The sequence below is a fragment of the Rana temporaria genome, chromosome 1 (assembly GCF_905171775.1).
Source record: "Rana temporaria chromosome 1, aRanTem1.1, whole genome shotgun sequence".
NCBI lineage: Eukaryota > Metazoa > Chordata > Amphibia > Anura > Ranidae > Rana > Rana temporaria.
Genome location: NC_053489.1, coordinates 140,964,048 through 140,990,210, shown reverse-complemented (window position 1 = coordinate 140,990,210; position 26,163 = coordinate 140,964,048). Strand labels below are relative to the sequence as shown.

Genomic DNA, 26,163 nt, shown 5'->3' with positions numbered 1-26,163 from the left:
CAAGGAAAGTTACTCAGTTTCAATCTAACACAAATAAAAAGGAACACAAAATAAACTTATCACATGCAGTAGCACTCACGTAACATATATTTTGGAATGTGAGTGCGGACTGCAATACGTGTGCAGAACCACTAGAAAACTTTCAGTTAGAATAGGGGAACACATCAGAAACATAAAAAAGGGATTCAAATATCACAGCGTCTCGCTACATTTTAGGCAGATGCACAATAAAGACCCAACGAAATTAAAATTTTATGCCATTGATAAAGTTGAGCCAAACTGGAGAAATATGAATTTAAAAGGGAAATCTCAAAGAACGAAACATATTGGATTTTTAAATTAGACACACTCAAACCCAAAGGAATGAATATAGAATTGGATATAAATTGTTTTTTAGAAAATAGCTGGAGGTATTTAAAATAGCCACAAGAATATATATTTTTATTTTGTTTTTTATTTTAATTTTATTTTTATTTTCACTTTATTATCATCTATCTCTAGGTGGCAGAAAAGGTGATCCGGAACAAGAAATGGAAATAAAAATAATTCATATAATATATATATATATATATATATATATATATATATATATATATATATATATATATATATATTATATATATATATATATATATACACACACACACACACACACACACACACATACTGGCAAATGTATTATGTAATTGTATGGCGCAGATGAATATATCAGTGAAATATATGATTTTAACTTATAATTTTTAATCTTTTAATAAATATATGTCATTATTTAATATATTGTAAAGTCCGTCCAGCGTCACTACTCATGATCAAAATGGGTAATTAGCATAGAATAAAAGAAATGTAACCCATAATAAAGATGGCGGTATAGGAACTTCCGGTAATAGTATAGGAAATGGTATAAATACCAACCTAAATATGGCGCCCATAGCTTCCTGATGACGCAACCACGTTTTGCGAAACGCGTAGAGGCTTCTGGGTAATCCAAACAAGCAGGAACTACGTCACACAAACACCTCCGGACGCTGAACCGCTCAGGTACTGAGGCGTGGAACGCACACCGGCGGAGCGATACGGAGAGCGGTAACGCTGGACAGACTAGTGCCGGTCAGGATAGGCACTAGATCATGTTTTTTTGTGCGAATACATTTTTTACGATTATTGAACATCCTACACCATATCAAGCCTTTTTACTTTAAAAGTTACTCTACCTCATTGGGGAAAGAGCTGCGGAAATAGGAGAAACTTCTCAGATCTGGGGAATTGCAGGCTGATCCCGTTACAGGCTTTAATTCAAGTGTGGTCTGGTGAGCGTATTATTTGTTAAGAGGTGGTGGTTGTAGTAGTATATGTTGTAATATTGATATATAGGTGTAGATTTTATATATATATATATATATATATATATATATATATATATATATATATATATATATATATATATATATATATATATATATATATATATATATATATATAAAATGTATGTATGGGTTGGTGTCATATTATTGTGTTATAGGTCTAACATATACAGGCCGGATTTCGAACCTGTAATTCAAGGAAGGGTCTCAAACATTACTCAATCAGTTTAATTAAATTAAATGATAAGTCTAGTTTACACATCAGGCTTGTAAGAGGTTTGTCTATTGTCAAAAAAATAGGATTTTTTGTACTCACCGTAAAATCCTTTTCTCTGACGTCCATGGACGGACACAGCTCCTTAAGTCTTGACAAGTGGGTTATGTTCCCTGTTTACAGGAGAGGACTAGGCAGAAACATGTTAAATGGTTAAATACATGTTACATTAACAGAGTTGAACAGCCCCGCCCAGGGGGCGGTCCCTCCAGACATAACCCTCCTCACTGCAGCTTGCAGCCTCAGTTCGTAACAAGCAGTACAAACCTAAAAAGGAGGGGTGGGAGCTGTGTCCGTCCATGGACGTCAGAGAAAAGGATTTTACGGTGAGTACAAAAAATCCTATTTTCTCTTATCGTCCATGGACGGACACAGCTCCTTAAGTCTTGACAAGTGGGACGTCCCCAAGCAGTGTCAAAAAACGAGGGGTGGGAAATATATCAGTAAAACCAATTTTAACTTCACCCCAAAACAAGCAGAGCTCCTCAAACGGAGGAGATGCAACTTCAAACGGCCGCCTGCAAACACTAGCGGGCGAAAAAAAGCATCAGAAGATGCACTCACAGCAACCATGTAAATTCTGGAAAGGCTGTGAACGGACGACCAAGTCGCCGCCTCGCACACCTGAGACCGACGCATGTTGTCGGACCGGAAAAGGGGGGCCCGCCCCTTAAGAACACAGGCCTGTATGACAGCCTACCTGATCCACCGAGAAATGGTGGGCAACGAGATCGTCAGTCCCCCTTTTGTGGACCAGACACCGACACTAAAGAGTCAGATCTTCCGAAACTGAGCAGTAGCAGGCTAGTATACCCGCAAAGTGCGTACCCCGCCTAAAGTATGAAAGGCAACCTCCGCAGGATGCGGCGGCCGAGGACAGAAAGATGTGAGAAACAATGTCTTTATTCTGGCAAAAAAGCCGAAACCACCTTCGGAAAAAGGGTAGGTCGCGGACGCACCTAAGGCTATGAAGGATCAAACATGGCGGCTTGCAAGACAAGAGCGCCAACTCAGAAACCCCTCTAACAGAGGTAAAAGCCACTTAAAGGGGCCACTTCTGAGATCGTGTCAAGAGAAAATCTCTCTGATGTTTCCAAAAGGAAGATTCCCGAAGAACCGAGAGCGCCAGAGTCAAAACTCATGGGGGAAAAGATGGGCCAAGGGGGGGTAAGGTATAGGATAAGCCCCCTCCACAAAAAAAGGTACCCACCAGGGAACGGCCGCAGAAAGGCCACTGAAAGAACACAGCCAAGGCTGAAATCTGCCCCCAAACGGTGCTCTAAGCTAATTTTTTGATCCACCAAGCTGTAAAAACAGCAGGCCGATGGACCCCGAGTAAGTCCGTGGACGTCACTCCATCTCTTTGCACCCAGAGATGTAGGTCCGCCAGACACGACGGTAGGTTCACCGGAAGACTGACTACCGTGCCCTCAGCATTGTTGAGGTGACCGGGTCGGACAGACCCCGGTCCCTTAAAGTCTGGCTTCCAATAGCCCTGTTGAGCAAGTCAGTGACTGTACAACAGGAGGAAGTATGGGACCTCGAGACAGGAGGACCTCCTGCCCTGGCTACCGCCAGGGTACCTCCGCTACCAGGCGGCCGAAATCGGCGCACCCAGGATCTGAAGCTATTAAAATCGTCGGGATTCCTCAGCCTCCACTCTGTGGGGAAGCCACTACAATGGGGGAAAGGCATAAAAGTCGCCGAGACAGACCCCACAGGGCCACCAGCGCAACTTGCACGTCTGTACCAGATCGCTAGATCTGGCCACTAACCTTGATACCCCTGTGGCTGAGACGAGTGGCTAGGAGATCCATGCCCTGCGAGGCTCACCTCCTGCCAGGGAGTTGACTCCATGTACCAAGACCAGTTGTCCTGATTCAACATCAGGCGACTCCAGTAGCCCGCCTGCCGGCATACCTGATGGTAGCCCAAAGCCACCGGCGTGGCGTTGTTAGGTTGAATCAAGATCGGACGACCTTGCAACCCCCTCGACCATGAGGAGAGGCATAGCCTCTCATAGTACCGCCCACAGTACTAGGGCAGGTAACGGTAGACAAGGTCTACGGCACCTGGTATTTCCAGGCGGACTCCCACCCAGGTGCTAACCAGGCCCGAGCTTGGGCAGTTACCGAGATTGGGCGCATATAGGCCTGTGTGGTCGTAGGTCCACTCACGTCCATCGACTCTGGGCCGACCGGACCCCCCAGACGCCCTCACAACCCTAGAGGTTGGCGTCCGTTGTAATCTCCACAGAAGGGAAGAAACCACCTCCCAGACCGAAAAGTCAGGGATCCCAGCCACCAATTCAGAGAGACACTGACTAGGTGGCGTACCTGAATCTGATGATTCAGAGACCAGAGATTCGACAGCATTTCCCTCTGGAAAAGAAAAAACACGAGTGTGGAACTAGGCATACTCTACCGCCTCGGAGGAGGCTACCCACAGACCTAGAATTTGCTTGCAAACGGAGAGACCAATTGCGTGATGTCAATAATCACCACCGACTGAAGAGTCTGCAAGTTCTCCAGGGAGAAAAAAGACCCTTGCCACCGAGGAGTCCGGAAGTCGTAGGCACTCCAAACTGAGTCGGAACCAGGGCCGACTCCAAATGTTTAACACCCACCCGAATTCACGGAGGGTCCGAAAAGCCACAGACACAACCTCTGAGTCAGGAAGTCGTCTAAGTAGCCACGACAGCAAAGCCTCGCTGTCCCAACAAGGATAGGATAAGTTCAAAACTCCTTGGTGAAAATCATTGGTGGCGCCCAACGTAGGGCACGAACCCACGACCCTGAGATTAAGAGTCTCATGCTCTACCGACTGAGCTAGCTGGGCTGCTGGCACCAGTTCAAAAGGAAGGCCCACAACTGACCGTGGGCATCTTCATCGCGAGGCACAGAAAAACTCTATGACTTGCGCAAAGTTGAACAAGCATGTATGCGTCCTTATGTCCAAGGACGCCAGAAAGTCCCCCTGATGGAGCGCAGCTAAAAGCTATATAGGTAGCAGCCCCATGGTGGGTCATACCTATGACCTTCTGCACCGAAGTGCAAGTGGCTACCCCACTGAACGAATGGATTCCGAGCGGACCTACCCATCATTCACAAAGACCTTTAGGTCCTTGAAGCCCAAAATCGGATGGATCATGCCCATCCTTGGGACCGAGATAGAGTCCCTCAAACCACTAGTCCTGCGGAAAAGATAAAATCACACCGCAGCTTAGCAAGTCCCATACTGCTCAAAGGCAGACCGAGCCGGGAGAGGGAGACACGAGGGAAGAAAACTGTTCGGTGGATCGGAAGGGACCCTATCTAGTACCCCGAAGATACCACCTCACAGACCCACTGTCGGAGGGCAGGGAGGTTCACCGAGCTGTTAACAGCAAAGGCGACCCCCCACTTCAGAGACGGGCAGGGGAAGCTACATACATTGGCGGGTTCGGGTGCCGGCGCAATTGGCTTACGCACCCAGGGACGGATCAGCCCCCCAGCTGAGCCCTTGTCGGCCCAGGAGGTTCGCCCGCGGCCCCTGACTGACGGAAAAAGACCGCTTTGGAAAAAGAAGGACCCGGCCCACGGCGGGGCCCCTTCCCCCTGGAAGCCTGAGGGAGGAGAGCGCTCTTCCCTCCAGTGACATCCTTGATAATGTCAACCAGCAAGGACCCAAAGGTCTCCCACCCAAAAAGGGTAAATCAGTCAGGGCGTATGTTAGAGGCCTGGCCAGCAGACCAGCATTCCAACCAGAGAAGGCGCCATCTCAGAAACCAAAGCCCTGGATATCAAGGGCGCGGCATCCAGTGAAACATCACAGACATATACAGGGCCCTGGACCTGCAGGTCCGTTAGCCTAACAACTTCGGGAGAGAGTAAAGTACTCATTGCATTGGCCGGGAATCGAACCCGGGCCTCCCGCGTGGCAGGCGAGAATTCTACCACTGAACCACCAATTCATTTATCCACTGTATGGTTCAAAATGCTCACTCAGTGAGCGACTGGGATCCAGAGTAGTGGCCACAATAGGCCGCAAGACAGACCCCAGCATGATAGACATGGAACGGGTCAGAACTTCGGATCTTCTCAGTCAAATTCATACAAGCGGGGGTGTCCCGCAATAGGGGGGGGTGGTCACCTATACATGACGCCCGGAGGGTCCACCACCGGAGGAGAAGCCCACTCTCTTAAAAGGCTCCCCTCAAGGGGCACCGAGCCGCCAGGCGGTGAGGGACTACAAAAGCCCTCAGTGGCTTTTCTCATTCCGCGTTTTTTTAAAAAATAGCAAGAAAGGGCACAGAAGGAAAACCTACACAGAGCGGTCTGATTTGTGTGATCCCAAAAAAGACCGAGCCCTCAGCGGAAACCCAGCTGCACTATCCAGCTAAAGGGAGTCCCGTACAGCAGTGAGAAGCGCACCTCTAAGTGCCTTATCCTGCACCCCCAGGTATCTGGTCCATGGCTCCATCTGTGACAGAGCATTCCCCAGGAGATAAGAGGGGGGGGGGGAGGGCACTCCTTTGACCCCTGCCCATCCACAGTCCCCCACCCTGACACCAAGGTGTCCAGGACAAACCGTAAAAAAAAAAAAAAAAAAACATCTGTGGGATCCCAGGTGGGGAAGGACCAGATACTGACTCCAATAGAGCAACCCATACACATAGTGTGTATGTATAAATTGCCATTGATTTACAGAAGCTCCAATGCCCTATGCAGGGCAACTCACCCTTCGCTGCGCTGGTCGGGGGTATCCCAGGGGACTCACCGAGGAGGAGGCTGCCCAGCGAGCCATCCGCCCACAGCACACGGCGTGTGGGGAGGAAAAAATACTGTGAGGAGACTGCGGCATCCGAGGGACCTGTGTGAACCGTAGGATTCAGCACTAGGGGTCAGCCAAGATGGCCGCCGAACGTCCTCGGAGCGCGGCTACGGCAAAATGGCCGCCAATGGGGATTTTCAATGCAATTGAAAACCACCCCAAAAATGGCGCCAGAGCCGGCCGAATGGCGGCAAAACGCAGCATTTAAACAGCAAAAGCCTCTAAGGCTTTTAAAAGTGTAAAAAAAAATTAAAAAATACACACAGAAACCTCACAGAAAAACTCAGGCCAGACACAGTCCCCTCAGGGAGCCCCCCCCCCCCCGACAGCGGCAAATGTTTGCAATGCAGCAGAGGGAAAGGAGCAGGGGAGGGAGGAGAAAAGGCCCCCCAAACCCCGGGAATGCCCAGCCGTACCAACCCACCTAAGCGGGAGGGACTGTACTTACCTCAGAGCGAGCATTCGCTGACGCATTCCTGACAGAACTACAACCGCAATGGAGGTAGCTGTCGGCCCGGTCCACTGTGAGGGAGACAACACCACAGCCCAGTCATATGTGGACCTCGGAGCAAAGCTCACCGGCCACCTCAGGAGTCATGAGGTATGGCGTGGCAGACCAAGCCTCTTTGCAAAGGTGTGTCCACGCATGCTGGTCGGACTGAGAAGACTACAAGGATCTATATTATCCAGCCTGTCTCTCAGCCGACAGTTGAAAGAAGATTCTTTAAGAAAAAATTAAAAGAAAAGAAAATAAAATAAAATTTCTCCTCAGGGCGCTGGGCCCAAAGGGAGCCATACGTCCATCTCCTTTGCTAGGCAGAACGAAACTGAGGCTGCAAGCTGCAGTGAGGAGGGTTATGTCTGGAGGGACCGCCCCCTGGGCGGGGCTGTTCAACTCTGTTAATGTAACATGTATTTAACCATTTAACATGTTTCTGCCTAGTCCTCTCCTGTAAACAGGGAACATAACCCACTTGTCAAGACTTAAGGAGCTGTGTCCGTCCATGGACGATAAGAGAAAAGGGATTTTTGTACTCACCGTAAAATCCATTTCTCTGAGTTCATAGACGGACACAGCATCCTTTGACCTTAGGGTTATGTTCCTCCTACCAGGAGATTTTAGGCAGAATTCTTACAGCACCCAAGGTGTTAAAACTTTCCTTCATGCCGCTCCTCCCAGGGGGCGTGGCTCCCCCAGGCATAACCCACACCCTGCTCCAGCAGCTTCAGTTCGTAACAAGCAGTACAAACCAAGGAGGGGTGGGTGCTGTGTCCGTCTATGAACTCAGAGAAATGGATTTTACGGTGAGTACAAAAATCCCTTTTTCTCTTTCGTTCATAGACGGACACAGCATCCTTTGACCTTAGGGACGTCCCCAAGCAGTGTCAAAAAAACGAGGGGTGGGAAAAATAACACAGCAAACAACAGGTTACACCCCAAACAAAACCGGAGTTACTCAACGGAGGAACTCCAACCTTAAACTGCCGCCTGTAACACCCTGCGGCCGAATGAGGCATCAGAAGATGCACTCACATCCACCTTATAAAACTTTGAAAAAGTGTGGACCGACGACCAGGTCGCAGCCTTACACACCTGTAACACAGAGGCTTGGTGTCGGAAAGCCCAGGAGGCTCCAATCGCCCTGGTCGAATGCGCCGTGACCCGAAAGGGAGGCGCCCGCCCCTTCAGGGCGTAGGCCTGAAGCACAACCTGTCGGATCCACCTGGAAATGGTGGCCGACGAGACTGCCAGGCCCTTACTGGGACCGGACACAGACACGAACAGCGAGTCCGACTTCCGGAACGGAGCTGTCGCCGACAAGTAAACTCGAAGGGCCCGAACCACATCCAGAGAATGTAAAACGGCTTCCTTCGGGTTCTTCGGCTGAGGACATAATGATGGAACAACAATGTCCTCGTTAATGTGAAAGGCCGAAACGACCTTCGGAAGAAAAGAAGGTCGCGGGCGCAGCACCGCCTTATCCTGATGGATGACCAAGTAGGGGGCCTTGCAAGACAAGGCCGCCAGTTCAGACACTCGTCTGATAGAGGTAATAGCTACCAGAAAGACCACCTTCTGCGACAAAGTCAGCAAGAGGATCTCCCGAATGTCCTCAAAGGGGGCACGCTGAAGCGCCGAGAGGACCAAGTTCAAGTCCCAAGAAGGTAGCGGAGGGCGCACCGGGGGGCCACATGCCGGACCCCCTGCACAAACGTGCGAACCAAAGAGTGCGCTGCAACGAGACGCTGAAAATAAACAGCCAGAGCAGAAATCTGACTCTTGATCGTGCTCAAGGCAAGAGCCTGGTCCACTCCCCTCTGTAGGAACAGCAGGATCCGGGACACCACGTAAGTACGGGGGTGCCACTTCATCTCCTCACACATAGAGATGTATGCTTTCCATGTACGATGATAAATTTTTCGAGAAGTGGACTTCCGTGCACGCATCATGGTAGAGATTACCGGGCCCGACAGGCCCCGGTCCTTCAGTACCTGGTTCTCAACAGCCACGCCGTTAAAGCCAGTGACCGTAAAGCAGGATGGAAGATCGGGCCCTGAGACAGGAGATCTTCCCTCAGAGGCAGGCGCCAGGGGGCGTCTGCTACCAGACGTACCAGGTCCGCGTACCAAGAGCGACGCGGCCAATCTGGGGCGATCAGGATCGTTGGAATCCCTTCGGCTTCCACCCTGCGCAGCAGGCGGGGTAGGAGCCTTAGAGGAGGGAAGGCGTAAATCAGGTGATATTGACCCCAGGGAGCCACTAACGCGTCTGACGCGTCTGCCCACGGGTCCCTTGACCTGGCCACAAACCGTGGTACCTTCCGATTGAGACGGGACGCCAGAAGGTCCACGTCTGGAGTGCCCCATTTTTGGCACAGGATCTGAAAAACCTCCGGGTGGAGAGACCACTCCCCTTGATCCAGAGTCGTGCGACTTAGGAAGTCGGCTTGCCAATTCAGAACTCCCGGAATGTAAACCGCTGACAGGGCCGGAACGGACCTTTCGGCCCACCGAAGTATGTGAGCGACCTCCGTCGCCGCGGCCGAGCTCCTTGTGCCGCCCTGATGATTGACGTACGCCACGGCCGTGGCGTTGTCGGACTGGATCCTGACAGGACAGCCCTGCAGCTCCAGGGACCACCTGACAAGGCACAGCTTGATCGCTCGGAGCTCCAGGATATTGATCGGCAGGCGGGACTCCTCCTGAGTCCAGCGCCCCTGGGCTGACTGGGTGCCCCAGACGCCCCCCCAGCCGAAGAGGCTGGCATCCGTCGTGACCACTGTCCAGCGGCACGGAAGAAAAGACTTCCCGGACCGAAGCACCGGAGACGTCAGCCACCATGCCAGGGAAGACTTGGCCAGATGGCTCAACCGAATCTGGCGATCCAGAGAAGATGGGACCCTGTCCCATCGTGACAGAATCTCCTTCTGTAGTACCCTGGTGTGGAATTGGGCATACGGAACCGCCTCGAAGGAGGCCACCATCAGACCCAGAACCCGCATGCAGAAGCGAAGAGACGACCACTTCTGGGTCGACAACTGTCTCACTGCAGATTGCAGGGTCCGTAGTTTTTCCGATGGGAGGAACACTTTTGCCTCCCCCGAATCCCAAACCAGCCCCAGGTGTTCCAGCCTCTGGGACGGAACCAACACTGATTTTTTGAGATTCAGAAGCCAGCCGAACTCCTGCAGAGTCCGACACGTGATGGACACGTCCTCCTCTAACTGAGTTTGAAGAAGCTCTCAGGAGAAGGTCGTCCAGGTATCCCACGATAGCGATCCCTCGCTGCCGTAGCAAGGCCAGGATCGGGGCGAGCACCTTGGTGAACACCCGTGGTGCCGACGCCAGCCCGAACGGGAGGGCCACGAATTGATAGTGGTCCTCCCCGATCGCAAAACGCAGATACCTTTGGTGGCTTGTGCAAACGGGGACATGCAGGTATGCGTCCATGATGTCCAAGGACGCCATGAAGTCCCCCTGGTGGAGGGCCGCTATGATAGAACGGACCGACTCCATCCTGAATCGCTGCACCTTGACAAAGGAGTTGAGGGCCTTTAGGTCCAGGACAGGGCGAACCCCTCCCTTCTTGGGAACCACGAACAGATTGGAGTAGAACCCCCGAAACCGTTCCAGCGAGGGAACCACCCCTCTGTCCAGAAGATCCTGGACAGCCCCGGACACGGCTAGCCGACGATCCGGAGGAAGCTGGAGGTTGGATGGAAAAAATCTGTTTGGGGGACAAGAGAGGAACTCTATCTTGTACCCCGAGGCGACCACCTCGCAAACCCAACGGTCGGTCAGAAGAGAGTTCCACCGATCCGCGAAGTCGTGAAGCCGTCCCCCCACCCGAGACCCGGGCGGGGGCAGACCTTCATGCGGAAGCAGGCTTGTCCGCAGGCTTGTTTGGTTTGTTAAACCAGGGGCGCTTACGCCCGGCAGCAGGGGCTTTTGCCCCTTGCGGACCTTTTCCAGCTGGGCGCACGAAAAAAACGCTTAGGGGTAGTAAAAGTAGGACCTTGCTTGCGGCGAGGTTCCTTACCCTTCCCCGACTGAGGGAGCAAGGTGCTCTTACCTCCAGTGGCATCCTTAATGATGTCATCCAGGGATGCCCCAAAGAGCCGTCCGCCCTTAAAGGGCAAATCCACCAAGGCCTTTTTCGAGGACTGGTCAGCCGACCAGCACTTCAGCCATATAAGGCGGCGCAGAACCACTGCGTAGACGGAAGCCCTGGAAAGCAAAGGTATCGAATCCATAGCCGCCTCACAGAGAAACTTCTGACCCTGAATCAACTGCTCAGCCAGGTCCCTAGAGGACTCGGAAGCACCCTGGACCTCCAGGTCCTGCAGCAGGAGCTTCGCCCTTTCAGTTAGCGTCTGAGCAACCAGGGCGCCGGCCTTACCGCCGAACCTACCACCGAGAACAGGGAGCGGGCCACGGCCTCCACTCTCCTATCAGCGGGGTCCTTGAAAGCAGGAGCCCCCTCCACAGGCAACGTAGTAGCCTTACTAAGTCTGGACACAGGAGGGTCCACCGACGGAGGAGTGACCCACTTTTTTAAAAAGTCCTCCTCCAGGGGGTAACGGGTAGCAAAGCTTTTAGGAACAGTAAAAGCCTTTTGCGGTGTATCCCATTGCTTATACAACAAATTGTCCAAATAAGGAACACAAGGGAATACCTTAGCGGTACGCGGTGGTTTGCGGAATCCAAAAGGGACTGACACCGCTGGTGTCTCCGCCACATCCTCTAAATGAAGAGTCTCACGTACCGCAGTAATAAGAGCTCCAACAAATTCCTTGTCAGCAGACTCCGCAGCAGTGTCATCCTCGCTGTCCATGTGGGTTAAGACCGCATCCTCTGACATGACAGAACCAGAAGCAGCAACAGCGTTATCAGATTCAGCGTCAGAGATATCCCCAGAAACAGCCTCTGGGGGGGGCGCTTTTTACCCCCCAACCGAGCACTGGCAGCTTCAAACCTGGTGAGAAAAGATTCCAGGACAGCCGACACCGATTCAACAGATGTGGCAGGGGAAGGGGCGCTAAGGGTTAATTCCGGCATTGTGAGGAATGAGGGGCCCGATTCAGGCTCCATATTGCAGCTGCCGTGTCACCCCCACTGCCAATGGCAGGAAAAAAGTCCCCCACAGGTCACCTCCCGGCCGCTAGAGCACAGTCTGGGGCCCCCTGAGACTCACCACCCCCCTGGTACAGCGCGGTCTGTTAAGGACAAGTGTGTGCTGAGGAGAAGCTGCAGCGCTGCGTCTGTCCCCTCAGAGGATTCGCGGTCTTTTTCCCCCGCCGAAACGGCCACTAGAGGCCGAACTAGTGCTGAAAACGGCGCCGGCCACAAGAAAATGGCCGCCGAATAATACAAGCGCGGCTCCGGCAAAATAGCCGCCGTTGCGCAGTTTTAAAAAGACAGTGTACCCAAAAATGACAGTACACCAAAACAGCACACAGCACACACAAAAATGCCCAGAATGTCCACCACAGTCCCCTGCAGTGACACAGAACAGCCCCAGCCATACCACGAGTGAAAAAAATGAGCCCCAGAGAAAAAAAAAACCTGCACAGCCGTCACCCAAAGGGGGAAGGAGGGAGAGGAATAAGGGAGAGAGGAAAGCAGGGGAAAACCCTCAGTCGACCTCCCAAGGGAAAACATTCCAGCCAGACCACTTACCTGAGTAAGGGGCCCTACTTACCTGTCCTGCGACTACCCGGCTGGAGGTATCCCAGACAGAACCAACGTCCGCGAACGGCATGGTTGTCAGCCAGACACACTGTGACAAGGCCATAGAGACCGGTCATATGTGTGCCCTAGAACCGAAGTTCCCCGGCCGCCCCTGGAGCAATGGGGCCTGTCGTGGACGTCCCAAAGCGTAGCTGAGGGCCGGCACACGCTCGAAGGCCGAACCTGGGGGGACTACAAGGGTCGAGGACCCAGCCTGTCACCCAGTCGGCTGTTGATAGAAGAATCGCAGGATTCAAAAATAAAAATAAAATAAAAAAGCGAGGAAAAAAACTCGCAAAAAGCAAAAAAATTTGCAAGAAAAAACTCCAGAGTCCAGGACTCCAGAGAGAGCCTGACTCTCCTGACGGTTAGGCAGAAACAAACTGAAGCTGCTGGAGCAGGGTGTGGGTTATGCCTGGGGGAGCCACGCCCCCTGGGAGGAGCGGCATGAAGGAAAGTTTTAACACCTTGGGTGCTGTAAGAATTCTGCCTAAAATCTCCTGGTAGGAGGAACATAACCCTAAGGTCAAAGGATGCTGTGTCCGTCTATGAACGAAAGAGAAAAGGCAGAAACAGGATGGAGCCGTTTTTACATATCAAACCATTATTCAGATCTCATGCAATCTAATTACTTATTAGAGGGGGGCTTATTAGTATGCAAGGATGCATACTAATTAGTGACTTTGGCTGAATCATTTACCTGTTGCAGGATTTCCTGCCCTTCAAATAAAAGATGACCAATCTAATTACTTATTAGAGGGGGGCTTATTAGTATGCAAGGATGCATACTAATTAGTGACTTCGGCTGAAGTCACATCCTGTCTTTTAAGAGTGGCAGGTAAATATGTCCTGCTGTCTTTCAATTAAGAGACAACCAATCAAATTGGTCAGCTATTCAAAAGACACAATATATAATGTCGGGAATTTCTGGTTACCAGTTAGAGAAGAAACCCCCATGTATTCTCTGCATGAACATGTAAAGGCACAGATCTAGAAGGGATCAGAACATGTATTCTCTAAGATGAGACTTTGACACTACATTACTTTGTTGAACTCTTGTATCATCTGTGGAATTTGGACTTTGTATGTTATTGGAAGATCCATTAAATGCGTTCTCTGGAAAACCTGGTGTGAGTTGCTGCGGAACAACCCAATTTACTCTCTGACTTCAGTACATTGGATCTTATGGTTCTGTGTTGGACACTATACATGATCACTACATTTATTGGATACACCAAATTAGATCACTACAGTGGTGACACAACGGGTGAAAAAGTCACAAATATTTGATCGATTTAACCGAATGGAATCTGCAATAGCTGCAATTTGAAAAGAAATTGACTTTTTATTTGCACTTTTCACTTATTGAATATTTTTTGGACTATATGGGTTGGAGCACTTTTTGTTGTTTTGGTGTATATTGATTATCGATTTATTTATCTAAATTGGGTATGCAAATTGGTTGACGGAGTCGACTCACAATTATATATACAATTTTTGGGGGAGTATATATATATATATATATATATATATATATATATATATATATATATATATATATATATATATATATATATATATATATATATATATATATATATATATATATATATTTTTTTTTTTTTTTTTTTTTTTTTTTTGGAGCATATTATAAATTCACTGGTATATCATATGTAGACCAACCTGTAATGATTTTTTGTGGCAAAAAGGGCAAGAGGAATTGCCCAAGTACTTTATAGGGGCTCTAGGTGAAAGTGGTGGTGAAGTGTGCAACCAATGGTATCATGTGACACCTGATCATTCACTTGAGACTAAGCTCTGAGCGGTTGAGTTTTAGGGACAAGTTTAAAAAATTTAAGCTGAGAGGTGAATTCATTCCAAACCTATCCCTATTTTTACAGTAGCGGTTACAGATACAGGGTGACCCAGTCTTACCTGTTCGCAATGCTGGATTATAATATGGCCCAGGCACATCCACTAAGGCAGTGGTTCCCAACCTGGGTCGGGACCCCCTCAGGGGTCAAATGGCAATTTGCCAGGGGTCATTGAATCCTGAGCTGTTCCAGAAGCCCACACCGCTCTCCCAGCCTTTTCACAGGGCTGTCCCTAGAGCCTGTGCGCGCACAGCTGGGCTGTTCCTGGAGCCCGCGGCTACCCACTCAGCATTTTCTAAGTCACCCATTCAGTTCATAGCATAGGTGGGGGGGGGGGGGCAGAGACTAGAGGTCGGCTTACTGGTGAGAAATGTGAAGTGGGAGGGGCTGGAGGAGACCCTATCTCCTGATTTCGGCATAGGCGTCACTGCTGAGAGACACCACAGAGCTGGAGATACTGTGAAGCCCGGAGACACAGTGAGTAACACTACTTGTGATTAGAGTAGCCATTAACTACTTGCCGTCGCCGCACCGTCATAATACGTCCACAAGATGGCACTCCTGGGCGAGATCACGTATTATGACGTCCGGCGCGTGAACGGCGATGGGGCGCGCGCGCGCGCCCCACCGCCGTTCACGATGATCAGATTCGATGCAGAACTGATCAATCACCAGGTCCAGGCCAATAAAATCTGGCCTGGACCTGGTGATCGCTCCAACCAATGGTTGTCTTCCCCTGGCAATGTTTTGTAAACATTGGCAGGGGAAGTACTGCTCTCTCCCTCGTGTCGGTCTTTCCGTTCCAGACCGAGAGGGAGAGAGCATCTAACAGTGAGTTGCACAACACTACACTGACACCAGGTCACGTAGGCACACTTTTAACCCCCTGATCACCCCCCGATCACCCCCCAAATTAACCCATTCACTGCCTGTCACTGTGTCACCCAGTACAGCAATCAGATTTTTTTTTGATCGCTGTACTAGTGTCATTAGTGACAAAAATAAGTGTTAGGGTAATCAGTATTAGGCTCTAAATAGTCTAGGGACCCCCCCCAACCCCCCCCAATAAAGGTTTAACCCCATCATTACCCCCTGTCACCAGTGATCACAGTATAAGTGTCACCGGTGACGCAGTTTAGCTAGTTAATTTTTTATTGCATCAAGGCACCCGCCATATTTTTTGCAATAAAATTTTAACCCCCTGATCGCCCGGCGGGTGATCAAAGTTTGGTTTTAGCGCCAGATAGGGTCTGCGTCGCCCCAGGCAGCGGCCAATAGCGCTAACACCCACGCACGCACCATACGCATCCCTTTAGTGGTATAGTATCTGATCGGATCGATACTTGATCTGATCAGATCTATACTAGCGTCCCCTGCAGTTTAGGGTTCCCAAAAACGCATGGTTAGCGGGATCAGCCCAGATACCTGCTAGCACCTGCGTTTAGCCCCTTCGCCCAGTCCAGCCCACCGAAGTGCAGTATCGATCAATCGATCGATCACTGACACAAAACACAAAAACACATAACTGCAGCGTTCGCAGAGTCAGGCCTGATCTCTGCGATCGCTAACAGTTTTTTTGGTAGCGCTTGACTCAGTCGCTAACAGGTCAGGTGCTTTTTTGCCTGTGAATCTCACCACTGTACCCCTAAATTTAGAGCCCAAAATGGCAAATCGATGGTACAGTGATGAAGAGGCCTACTTGTTTATGAGCCTGACGGATAGTGATGAGGAGGTCACGCATCTGTCAAATTCTTGCTCAGAATACGATCCTGTAGACGACAGTGGCTCCCTGACAGATAGCTCTGACGACGGAGTGGTCCCTGCTAGGGTCAGGCGTACCAGACCCCGATCTTCTGCTGTCGCTGAGGTGCAAGAACCGCAGGGCTCTCGTATGGAGGAGAGAAGTACTAGCGCCGCTATTCCTTCTGGTGAACTGGCAAGCACCAGCGGCCTAGTACATCCTGGTCATATATCCAGCACTGCAGTAACACTTGGTGACGTGGCGAGTCCCATAAGTGCAGTTCAAGCTGGAGAGGTGGCAAGCACGAGTAGTGTCCCGCTGCCACCAAGAAGAAGAAGACGACAAAGACAGGCCCGTCCCCATAGTGCCCTTCCTGCTGCATTCGCCAATCCTGATTGGGTACCCACCACTTCTGCAGCACCCGTACTTCCCCCATTCACTGGCCAACCCGGAATTCAGGTGAATACAGTTGATTTTACGTCACTGGATTTTTATTCGCTGTATTTCACGGAAGATCTCTATAGATCTATTGTGGACCAAAGCAATTTGTACGCTGGTCAATTCTTCGCCGCTAATCCCCAGCTGTCCCTTGCCAGAGATTGGAAGCCAATTACGGTTTCCGAATTTAAGATCTTTCTGGGCCTTTCCCTCATCATGGGCATTACTAAAAAGAGTGAGCTGCGGATGTATTGGTCCACGCACCCAGTTCACCATATGCCCATTTTCTCTGCCTCCATGACCAGGACACGATACGAGCAGATCTTGCGGTTCATGCATTTTAGTGACAATGAACTCTGTCGTCCTCGGGGAGACCCTGAATTCGATCGGCTCTACAAAATTCGGCCCCTCGTAAACCACTTCAACGAACGGTTTGCAGCCTTGTATAATCCCAATCAAGTTGTCTGCGTTGATGAGTCCCTGGTTAAGTTTTCTGGCCGCTTGTCATTCAAACAATACCTTCCCAGCAAGCGTGCCAGATACGGGGTCAAGTTGTATAAGCTCTGTGACAGGGCAACAGGCTATACATCTAGCTTTATGGTTTACGAGGGAAAAGACAGTCACGTAGAGCCGGAGAATTGCCCTGATTACATAGGGAGCGCTGGTAAGATAGTGTGGGAATTGGTGTCACCCTTATTCGGAAAGGGGTACCACTTGTACGTGGACAATTATTACACAAGCGTGCCACTTTTTAGTCACCTTTTTGATTATGGAATTGGCGCATGTGGCACCGTGCGACCTAATCGCCGGGGCATCCCCCAACGGCTTGTAGAATCCCGTCTTAGTCGGGGGGAGAGAGCCTGCTTACGGTGTAATAATTTGTTAGCAGTGAAGTGGAGGGATTCACGGAATGTTTTCGTTCTGTCCACGCTTCACGCAGACACGGCAGTCCAAATTCCTACGGCGACTGGTGTTGTGGAGAAACCCCTCTGTATCCACGAGTACAACCTTAACATGGGAGGGGTGGACCTCAATGACCAGTTGTTGGCGCCGTACCTAATTGCCCGGAGGTCCAAACGCTGGTACAAAAAAGTGTCAGTGTATTTGTTTCAATTGGCTTTGCTGAACGCTCATGTGCTATACAGAGCTTCAGGACGGACTGGATCCTTCCTAAAATTCCAGGAAGAGATCGTCGAAGCCCTTCTGTTTCCAGATGGTGCTGTGCCCCACCTTCCCAACGCAAATGCAGTGAGCCGGCTGTATGAGAGGCATTTTCCTTTTGTCCTCCCTGGTACCCCTACCCAAAGAGCCCGCCAAAAAAGATGTCGTGTCTGCAGCAAACTCGGATTTAGGCGTGACACCCGCTTTTATTGTCCCGACTGTCCTGACCAACCTGGTCTCTGCATTGGTGCATGTTTCAAACGCTACCACACACTAGTTGAGTTTTAGCGTAGGGTACAGCACCACACAGTCCTAGGCACACCAACACAGGGTCTCGGAATATGTGATGGCCATCACATTTTGAGAGACCATAATCTGCAACGTTCAGTTTACAGTTTTCTTACAGTTTTTATAAAAGTAAAAAAAAAGTGGAAAAAAAATTAAAAAAACTTACACAAAAACACAAAAAAATATATAAAATAAAAAATCCAAAAATAGTTGTGGTTGTATTTTTCTCCTCTCTTTATTGTTCTCTTATGTTCACTCTCTACTGTCCACTCACTATTGTTCTATATCTATTCTCTCTATTTTTACAATGTTTTATTGTATTTGCTTTGCAGGTATGGTATGTTATACTGTAATGTTTGTTTTATTGTTAACCATCATTTGTTTAGCAGGTACGCCATTCAGTTGCATCGCGGATTTATTTAGCGTGACAGCAACAGCGTTTGCTCCCACGATTTATAAAGCTGTGACTCCAACGCTGTAGGAGGTGATTTCACCACCACGATTAAAAAAAAAAGCATATATGCCAAAGCATGGGGGCAGCAGGGGCGGAGGAGCGATTTTGCTCCTAATGCCGCGTACATACGGTCGAAATTCCGACGGAGGCTTGCCCGTGGAAAAGTTCGACCGTGTGTATGCGGCATAACTTTTTATGCGGGAGGATGCCCCCATGCTTTGGCATGTATATTTTTTAGGCACAGGTTGCGTTAAAAAATGTTTTATTTTTTACTGTATTTATTTTTTTGGTATTTGCTTTGCAGGTATGGTATGGTAAGATCTTAATGTTAAAATGTAATGTTACTTTGTTATAATGTTAACCATCATTTGCTTAGCAGGTACGCCATTCAGTTGCAGCACGGATTTATTTAGCGTGACAGCAACAGCGTTTGCTCCCACGATACATAAAGCCGCGACTCCAACACTGTGGGAGGTGATTTCACCACCACAGTTAAAAAAAGAGCATATATGCCGAAGCATGGGGGCATTAGGGGCGGAGGAGCGATTTTGCTCCTAATGCCGCGTACATACGGTCGAAATTCCGTCGGAAGCTTGCCCGTGGAAAAGTCCGACCGTGTGTATGCGCCATAACTTTTTATGCGGCGTACATACGTGTGTGAGCGGCATAACTTTTTTGCGGGAGGATGCCCCATGCTTCGGCATATATAAATGGTGCATGTATGCCCATCATTAGAAGTGGGTGGATGAAGGGAGGTATTCTAATGGTGGGCATACCCACCGATCAATCTTTTTTTCGTTCAGCCAACAGGCTGCATGAAAAAAAAAAAAGATTACAATACATGTCCAACAAGAACCATCAACGTATGGTATGTTGCTGGACTTTGAATGGTTATACCAGAATGATGCCTGCGGGTTTAGGTATCATCTTGGTATCATTCTTTTCAGCCAGCGGTCGGCTTTCATGTAAAAGCAGTCCTAGCGGCTAATTAGCCTCTAAACTGCTTTTACAAGCAGTGGGAGGGTATGTCCCCTCCCCGGATATAAACTGCGCCATTGGGAAAGTGGGAAAACATTTTATCACACCGATCTTGGTGTGGTCAGATGCTTTAAGGGCAGAGGAGAGATCTAGGGTCTAATAGACCCCAATTTTTTCAAAAAAGAGTACCTGTCACTAACTATTGCTATCATAGGGGATATTTACATGCCCTAAGATGGCAATAAAAATTATAAAAATAATAAAAAAAAGTAAGGAACAGTTTAAAATAAAATTAAAAAAGCAAATTAAATAATAATAAAAAAAAAAAAAAAAAAAAAAGCACCCCTGTCCCCCCCTGCTCTTGCGCAAAGGCGAACGCAAGCGTCGGTTTGGCGTCATATGTAAACAGCAATTGTACCATGCATGTGAGGTATCACCGCGAAGGTCAGATCGAGGGCAGTAATTTTAGCAGTAGACCTCCTCTGTAAATCTAATGTGGTAACCCGTAGAGGCTTTTAAAGGCTTTTAAAAATGTATGTAGTTTGTCGCCACTGCGCATTTGTGCGCAATTTTAAAGCATGTCGTGTTTGGTATCTATGTACTCGGCCTAAGATCATCTTTTTTATTTCATCAAACATTTGGGCAATATAGTGTGTTTTAGTGCATTAAAATAAAAAAATATGTATTTTTGCCCAAAAAAATGCATTTGAAAAATCGCTGCGCAAATACTGCGTGGTAAAAAAAAATGCAACACCCACCATTTTAATCTGTAGGGCCTTTGCTTTAAAATAATATATAATGTTTGGGGGTTCAACTTAACTTTCTTGCAAAAAAATAATATGTTTTTATGTAAACAAACAGTGTCAGAAAGGGCTTTTTCTTCAAGTGGTTAGAAGAGTGGGTAATGTGTGACATAAGCTTCTAAATGTTGTTCATAAAATGCCAGGACAGTTCAAAACCCCCCCAAATGACCCCATTTTGGAAAGTAGACACCCCAAGCTATTTGCTGAGAGGCATCTCGAGTCCATGGAATATTTTATATTTTGACACAAGTTGTAGGAAAGAGAATTATTATTATTTTATTTTATTTTTTTTGCACAAAGTTGTCACTAAATGATATATTGCTCAAACATGCCATGGGCATATGTGGAATTACACCCCAAAATACATTCTGCTGCTTCTCCTGAGTACGGGGATACCACATGTGTGAGACTTTTTGGGAGCCTAGCCGCGTACGGGACCCCAAAAACCAATCACCACCTTCAGGCTTTCTAAGGGTGTAAATTTTTGATTTCACTCCTCACTACCTATCACAGTTTCGGAGGCCATGGAATGCCCAGATGGCACAAAACCCCCCTAAATGACCCCATTTTGGAAAGTAGACACCCCAAGCTATTTGCTGAGAGGTATGTTGAGTATTTTGCAGATCTTGCTTTTTGTCACAAAGATTTGAAAATTGAAAAAAGAAAAAAAAAATATATATATATATATATATATCTTTCTTCATTTTCAAAAATAAATGAGCGCTGTAAAATACTCACCATGCCTCTCAGCAAATAGCTTGGGGTGTCTACTTTCCAAAATGGGGTCATTTGGGGGGGTTGTCTGCCATCTGGGAATTCTATGGCCTCCGAAACTGTGATAGGCAGCGAGGAGTGAAATCAAAAATTTGCGCCCTTAGAAATCCTGAAGGCGGTGCTTGGTTTTCGGGGCCCCGTACGCGGCTAGGCTCCCGAAAAGTCCCACACATGTGGTATCCCCGTACTCAGGAGAAGCAGCAGAATGTATTTTGGGGTGCAATTCCACATATAACCATGGCATGTGTGAGCAATATATCATTTAGTGACAACTTTGTGCAAAAAAAAAAAAAAAAAAAAAAAGTTTGTCATATTCCAGCAACTGGTGGCAAGATATAAAATATTCCATGAACTCAAAATGCCTCTCAGAAAATAGCTTGGGGTGTCTACTTTCCAAAATGGGGTCATTTGGGGGGGTTGTGTGCCATCTTGGCCTTTTATGGCCTTCAATACTGTGATAGGTAGTGATCGGTAGTGAGGAGTGAAATCAAAAATGTATGCCCTTAGAAATCCTGAAGGCGGTGCTTGGTTTTCGGGGTCCCGTACGCGGCTAGGCTCCCAAAAAGTCCCACACATGTGGTATCCCCGTACTCAGGAGAAGCTGCAGAATGTATTTTGGGGTGTAATTCCACATATGCCCATGGCATGTGTGAGCAATATATCATTTAGTGACAACTTTGTGCAAAAAAAATAAAAATTGTCATATTCCCGCAACTTGTGTCAAAATATTAAATATTCCATGGACTCAACATGCCTCTCAGCAAATAGCCTGGGGTGTCTACTTTCCAAAATGGGGTCATTTGGGGGGGGTTTCTGCTATTTGGGCATTTTATGGCCTTCAAAACTGTGATAGGTAGTGAGGAGTGAAATAAAAAATTTGCGCCCTTAGAAATCCTGAAGGCGATGCTTGGTTTTCGGGGTCCCGTACGCGGCTAGACTCGCAAAAAGTCCCACACATGTGGTATCCCCGTACTCAGGAGAAGCAGCAGAATGTATTTTGGGGTGCAATTCCACATATAACCATGGCATGTATGAGCAATATATCATTTAGTTACAACTTTTTGTAATTTCTTTTTTCTTTTTTTTTTTTTGTCATTATTCAATCACTTGGTACAAAAAAAAAAAAATATTCAGTGGGCTCAATATGCCCCTCAGCAGATTCCTTGGGGTGTCTACTTTCCAAAATGGGGTCATTTGGGGGGATTTTGTGCTATTTGGGCATTTTATGGCCTTCAAAACTGTCTTAGGTAGTGAGAAGTGAAATCAAAAATTTGCGCCCTTAGAAATCCTGAAGGCGGTGCTTGATTTCCGGGGCCCCGTACGTGGTTGGGCTCCCAAAAAGTCTCACACATGTGGTATCCCCGTACTCAGGAGAAGCAGGAGAATGTATTTTGGGGTGCAATTCCACATATAACTATGGCATGTGTGAGCAATATATCATTTAGTGACAACTTTTTGTAATTTCTTTTTTTTTTTTTTTTTTTTTGTCATTATTCAATCACTTGTTACAAAAAAAAAAAATATTCAATGGACTCAACATGCCTTTCAGCAGGTTCCTTGGGGTGTCTACTTTCCAAAATGGGGTCATTTGGGGGGGTTTTGTACTTCCTTGCTATTTTAGCACCTCAAGAATTGAGATAGGCAGTCATAAAATAAAAGCTGTGTAAATTCCAGAAAATGTACCCTAGTTTGTAGATGCTATAACTTTTGCGCAAACCAATAAATTTACGCTTATTGGCATTTTTTTTACTAAAGACATGTGGCTGAATACATTTTGGCCAAAATGTATGACTAAAATTGAGTTTGTTCGATTTTTCTTATAACAAAAAGTAGAAAATATCATTTTTTCTCAAAATTTTCGCTCTTTTTCCGTTTATATCGCAAACATTAAAAATCGCAGAGGCAATCAAATACCATCAAAAGAAAGCTCTATTTGTGGGAAAAAAAGGACGCAAATTTTGTTTGGGTACAACATTGTATGGCCGCGCAATTACCAGTTAAAGCAGCGCAGTGGAAAATTGTAAAAACACCTCTGGTCTTAAGGCTGACAAATGGTCCGGTGGGAAAGTGGTTAAAAGTCCCCACTACAGTTCTCAGATCAGCAGATAACCTTGATCAAGTGCACCTAAGTTGGCTGATCAGAACTGCCCTGCCTCTGATTCCACCCCCCAACAGCATTGCCACTCATCCCCCACCAATGAGTAAGAGAAGGAATAAAAATAGCGAATACATGGAAGGGAGAGGAAAAGAGGGGGAGGAACAAAACAATAAAGAGAAAGAACAAGAAAGATGGCTAGAGAGGGATGGGGGGGTGGGGGGGGGGGGAAACAAGAAATGATAGAGAGCGATAAAAGGGAAAGGAAGGAGAACGAGAAAGAGTGGTACATCCCAAAATGTACCATAAGGGTTTTTAATACTGTACGAGTGAAAGGGACTGAGGGAGCGCTAAATGTCCATGGGTTAAGGGCGTAAATTTACTTGTCTTGGGTGCCGACAACCAACGCTACGAAAATAATTTTACTGTTAGGGGTCCCCACAACATGGGAAATTTTATCAAGGGGTCACGGCACTAGTAGGTTTGAGAACCACTGCACTAAGGGGTCTTCAGGGTATGGGTTCTATAGTGATGGACCAAGGCCCTGGACTTGTAAAGCACCCTGAGGCCGACTCACATTGCACCAAGTGCCAAGATGGGCATCCATGCAGGATCCAGTGCCTGAAGCAACATTAAGTGCTTACATTATTTCCATGTGGCCTGGGTATGGAACACAGGGTTTTACCGAGGTTGTGCAGATCCAGATACACTGCTTCTATGTTGGCATTATAAGACAGTGAAGAGTTGAACAATCCAAAGATAAAATAACGAAAAAATAATAAAACTAGTTAAGCAAACAGTGATTTTCCTCATGAAAAAGAGATCCTTTAACTTTATACACTAGCACAAAAGCAAGGACTCACAGAGTGGGGTCAGGTCATAGGAGAGGTGCCCAGAGGACATGTCCTCTAAAGCTTTGCAAGTATCCAATCACCTGAAGGTACATGCCTATAACCCATGATGTAGGATTACAGGAGGTTTTTGTCCTGTACAATTAAGATATTCTTTTAATTATTGTTATAACTTTTCAATAACGTCATCTAAAAATACAAATTTTTCACAAGAATGCATGCTTAGGATCTTCATTATAACCTATTTAATAAGCAGAATCATCTCACAGCAATCAATTTCACCTCCAGTACAGAGCAAAAACCATAACTGAACCCCAATTGGCTGCTATTGGTTAATCATTAAAGTGGAAGTAAACCCATCCATAAAGCAATTTCATTTCCGGCACATGCCGGATATGTAACACTCCCATTGGTTGTGCTCTCAACCAAACGGTCAAACCATAACTGATCACATGTGCAGTATTACGGCAGTTGTAGATTAAATAGAGGCCAAGATAGCAGCTTCCTTGGCTGAAACCGATAGGAGGGTTTACTTACACTTTAAATAATCAGCATAGTGTCTAAATATATACATTTTACAAAACATTATATTTTTATACATGTTACAATTTATGCCATAGGTATGGTCAGGCCATTCTTACAAATGTTAAAAATATAGTGTAATGTATGTCTAGCTAAAACATTTTTTTCATGTCTTGGATACAGTATAGAAGGATTAGAATGCATTCTGTATATTCAGCCTCTACACAGAACGTGGTTGGAAATTCAAAAAGCTGTAACCAGAATACAAAAGATGCATAGGAAGCTGGCCACTGTCATCAGTGACAATGGCAAAAAATAAATAAAGCACGTACAGCAGGGAGAGCACCTTTTTATTTAGCAGTGGTAAAGCTGTACATGGTGTTACACAATGTTCATGGACAGCCTTCGAGTGGAGGAGGGATAAGGAGCATTAGTATCACTGGCAGACAAGTGACTGTAGAAATAGGGTTTCTCAACCATCCACTGGACATGCTGTGACTGTATTAGTCAGCCAACTTCCTGCCCTACCTACAGTTTACTATGCACAGTACCTCTGCTGCTCATTGTACTAATTTTGGGTGAATGAAATGTAACAAATTCTGGGTTACAGAATAAATAAATCAATGTTGGTTTTAATATGTTTCTACTCTTAGAACTATCGTAAACTGAAAATAGTACTTTAGCTACATACAGTAAAAACACATAATTTCTATACACACTTGAGAAAGGACCAACTTAACTACTAAACCAAGCAAGGGTTGGTCTTGTGGAACAGCTAAAAATCACCAACTATGAAGAAATGGTCTCATCAAAAAATAATGTATTCTTTCTATCTACCCGATAGTGAGGTTAGTATTTATGAGGCCAGTGATGATCGATATGATAATCTAGAACGATAGACAAAAAATACATATCCCATACTTGGTTTAAAACTCCTACATTCACACACACACATAATCAGACATGCATTTTCCCCAGCGTCATAAAATTTCTTTAGAATACATGAATAAATTACAAATATGTGTTACCTGGGTGGTTTTTCCAGATCCAGTTTCTCCCACAACGAGCAGAATATTATTTTCTTTTATAATGTTGATAATTTCTTCACGCTTTTCATAAACTGGTAAGGACTGTCGAAAGCTATCAAACTCGGAATCTCCTCTCTTTGATGGGACTTGGGGAATGCCATTGCTCAGGCGGCCACTGGACCTGCTCATTTCATGTTTTTCTTTGGGAGACAAAATATGATGATGATAACTGCTGGTGCTTTTTACCCTTACAGACCACTTTTGACTACAAGTAAGCCCATAATAAGGCTTACCTGTAGGTACTGTGGATATCTCCTAAACTTGCACGGTTTAGGAGATATCTACTGTATCAGCATGTGCCGACATCATCAGCACATGCGCACTGAAAAAAACGGGCCAAGCATGCAGTTTCTTCAGCTGACGTGCCATTACTGGCGGCCCCCGCGTGAATGCGTGGGAGTGACATCATCGCGGCACC

General features: G+C 47.2%; 1 protein-coding gene and 2 non-coding genes across 5 annotated transcripts in view; all 3 read right to left on the bottom strand.

Moving 5' to 3' along the window:
* Nucleotides 1–26,163, bottom strand: part of YTHDC2 (YTH domain containing 2) — a 315,708-nt gene that overhangs the window by 257,921 nt on the left and 31,624 nt on the right. For all 3 annotated transcript variants that reach the window (XM_040343611.1, XM_040343620.1, XM_040343628.1), the window contains one exon: nt 25,686–25,885. In XM_040343611.1, coding sequence (XP_040199545.1) covers nt 25,686–25,885 — 200 coding nt within the window. The remainder of the gene's footprint in view (nt 1–25,685; nt 25,886–26,163) is intronic.
* TRNAK-CUU lies at nt 4,401–4,473 on the bottom strand. The gene has a single exon. It is a non-coding gene; the product is annotated as a tRNA-Lys (tRNA).
* TRNAG-GCC lies at nt 5,517–5,587 on the bottom strand. Its single transcript has one exon. It is a non-coding gene; the product is annotated as a tRNA-Gly (tRNA).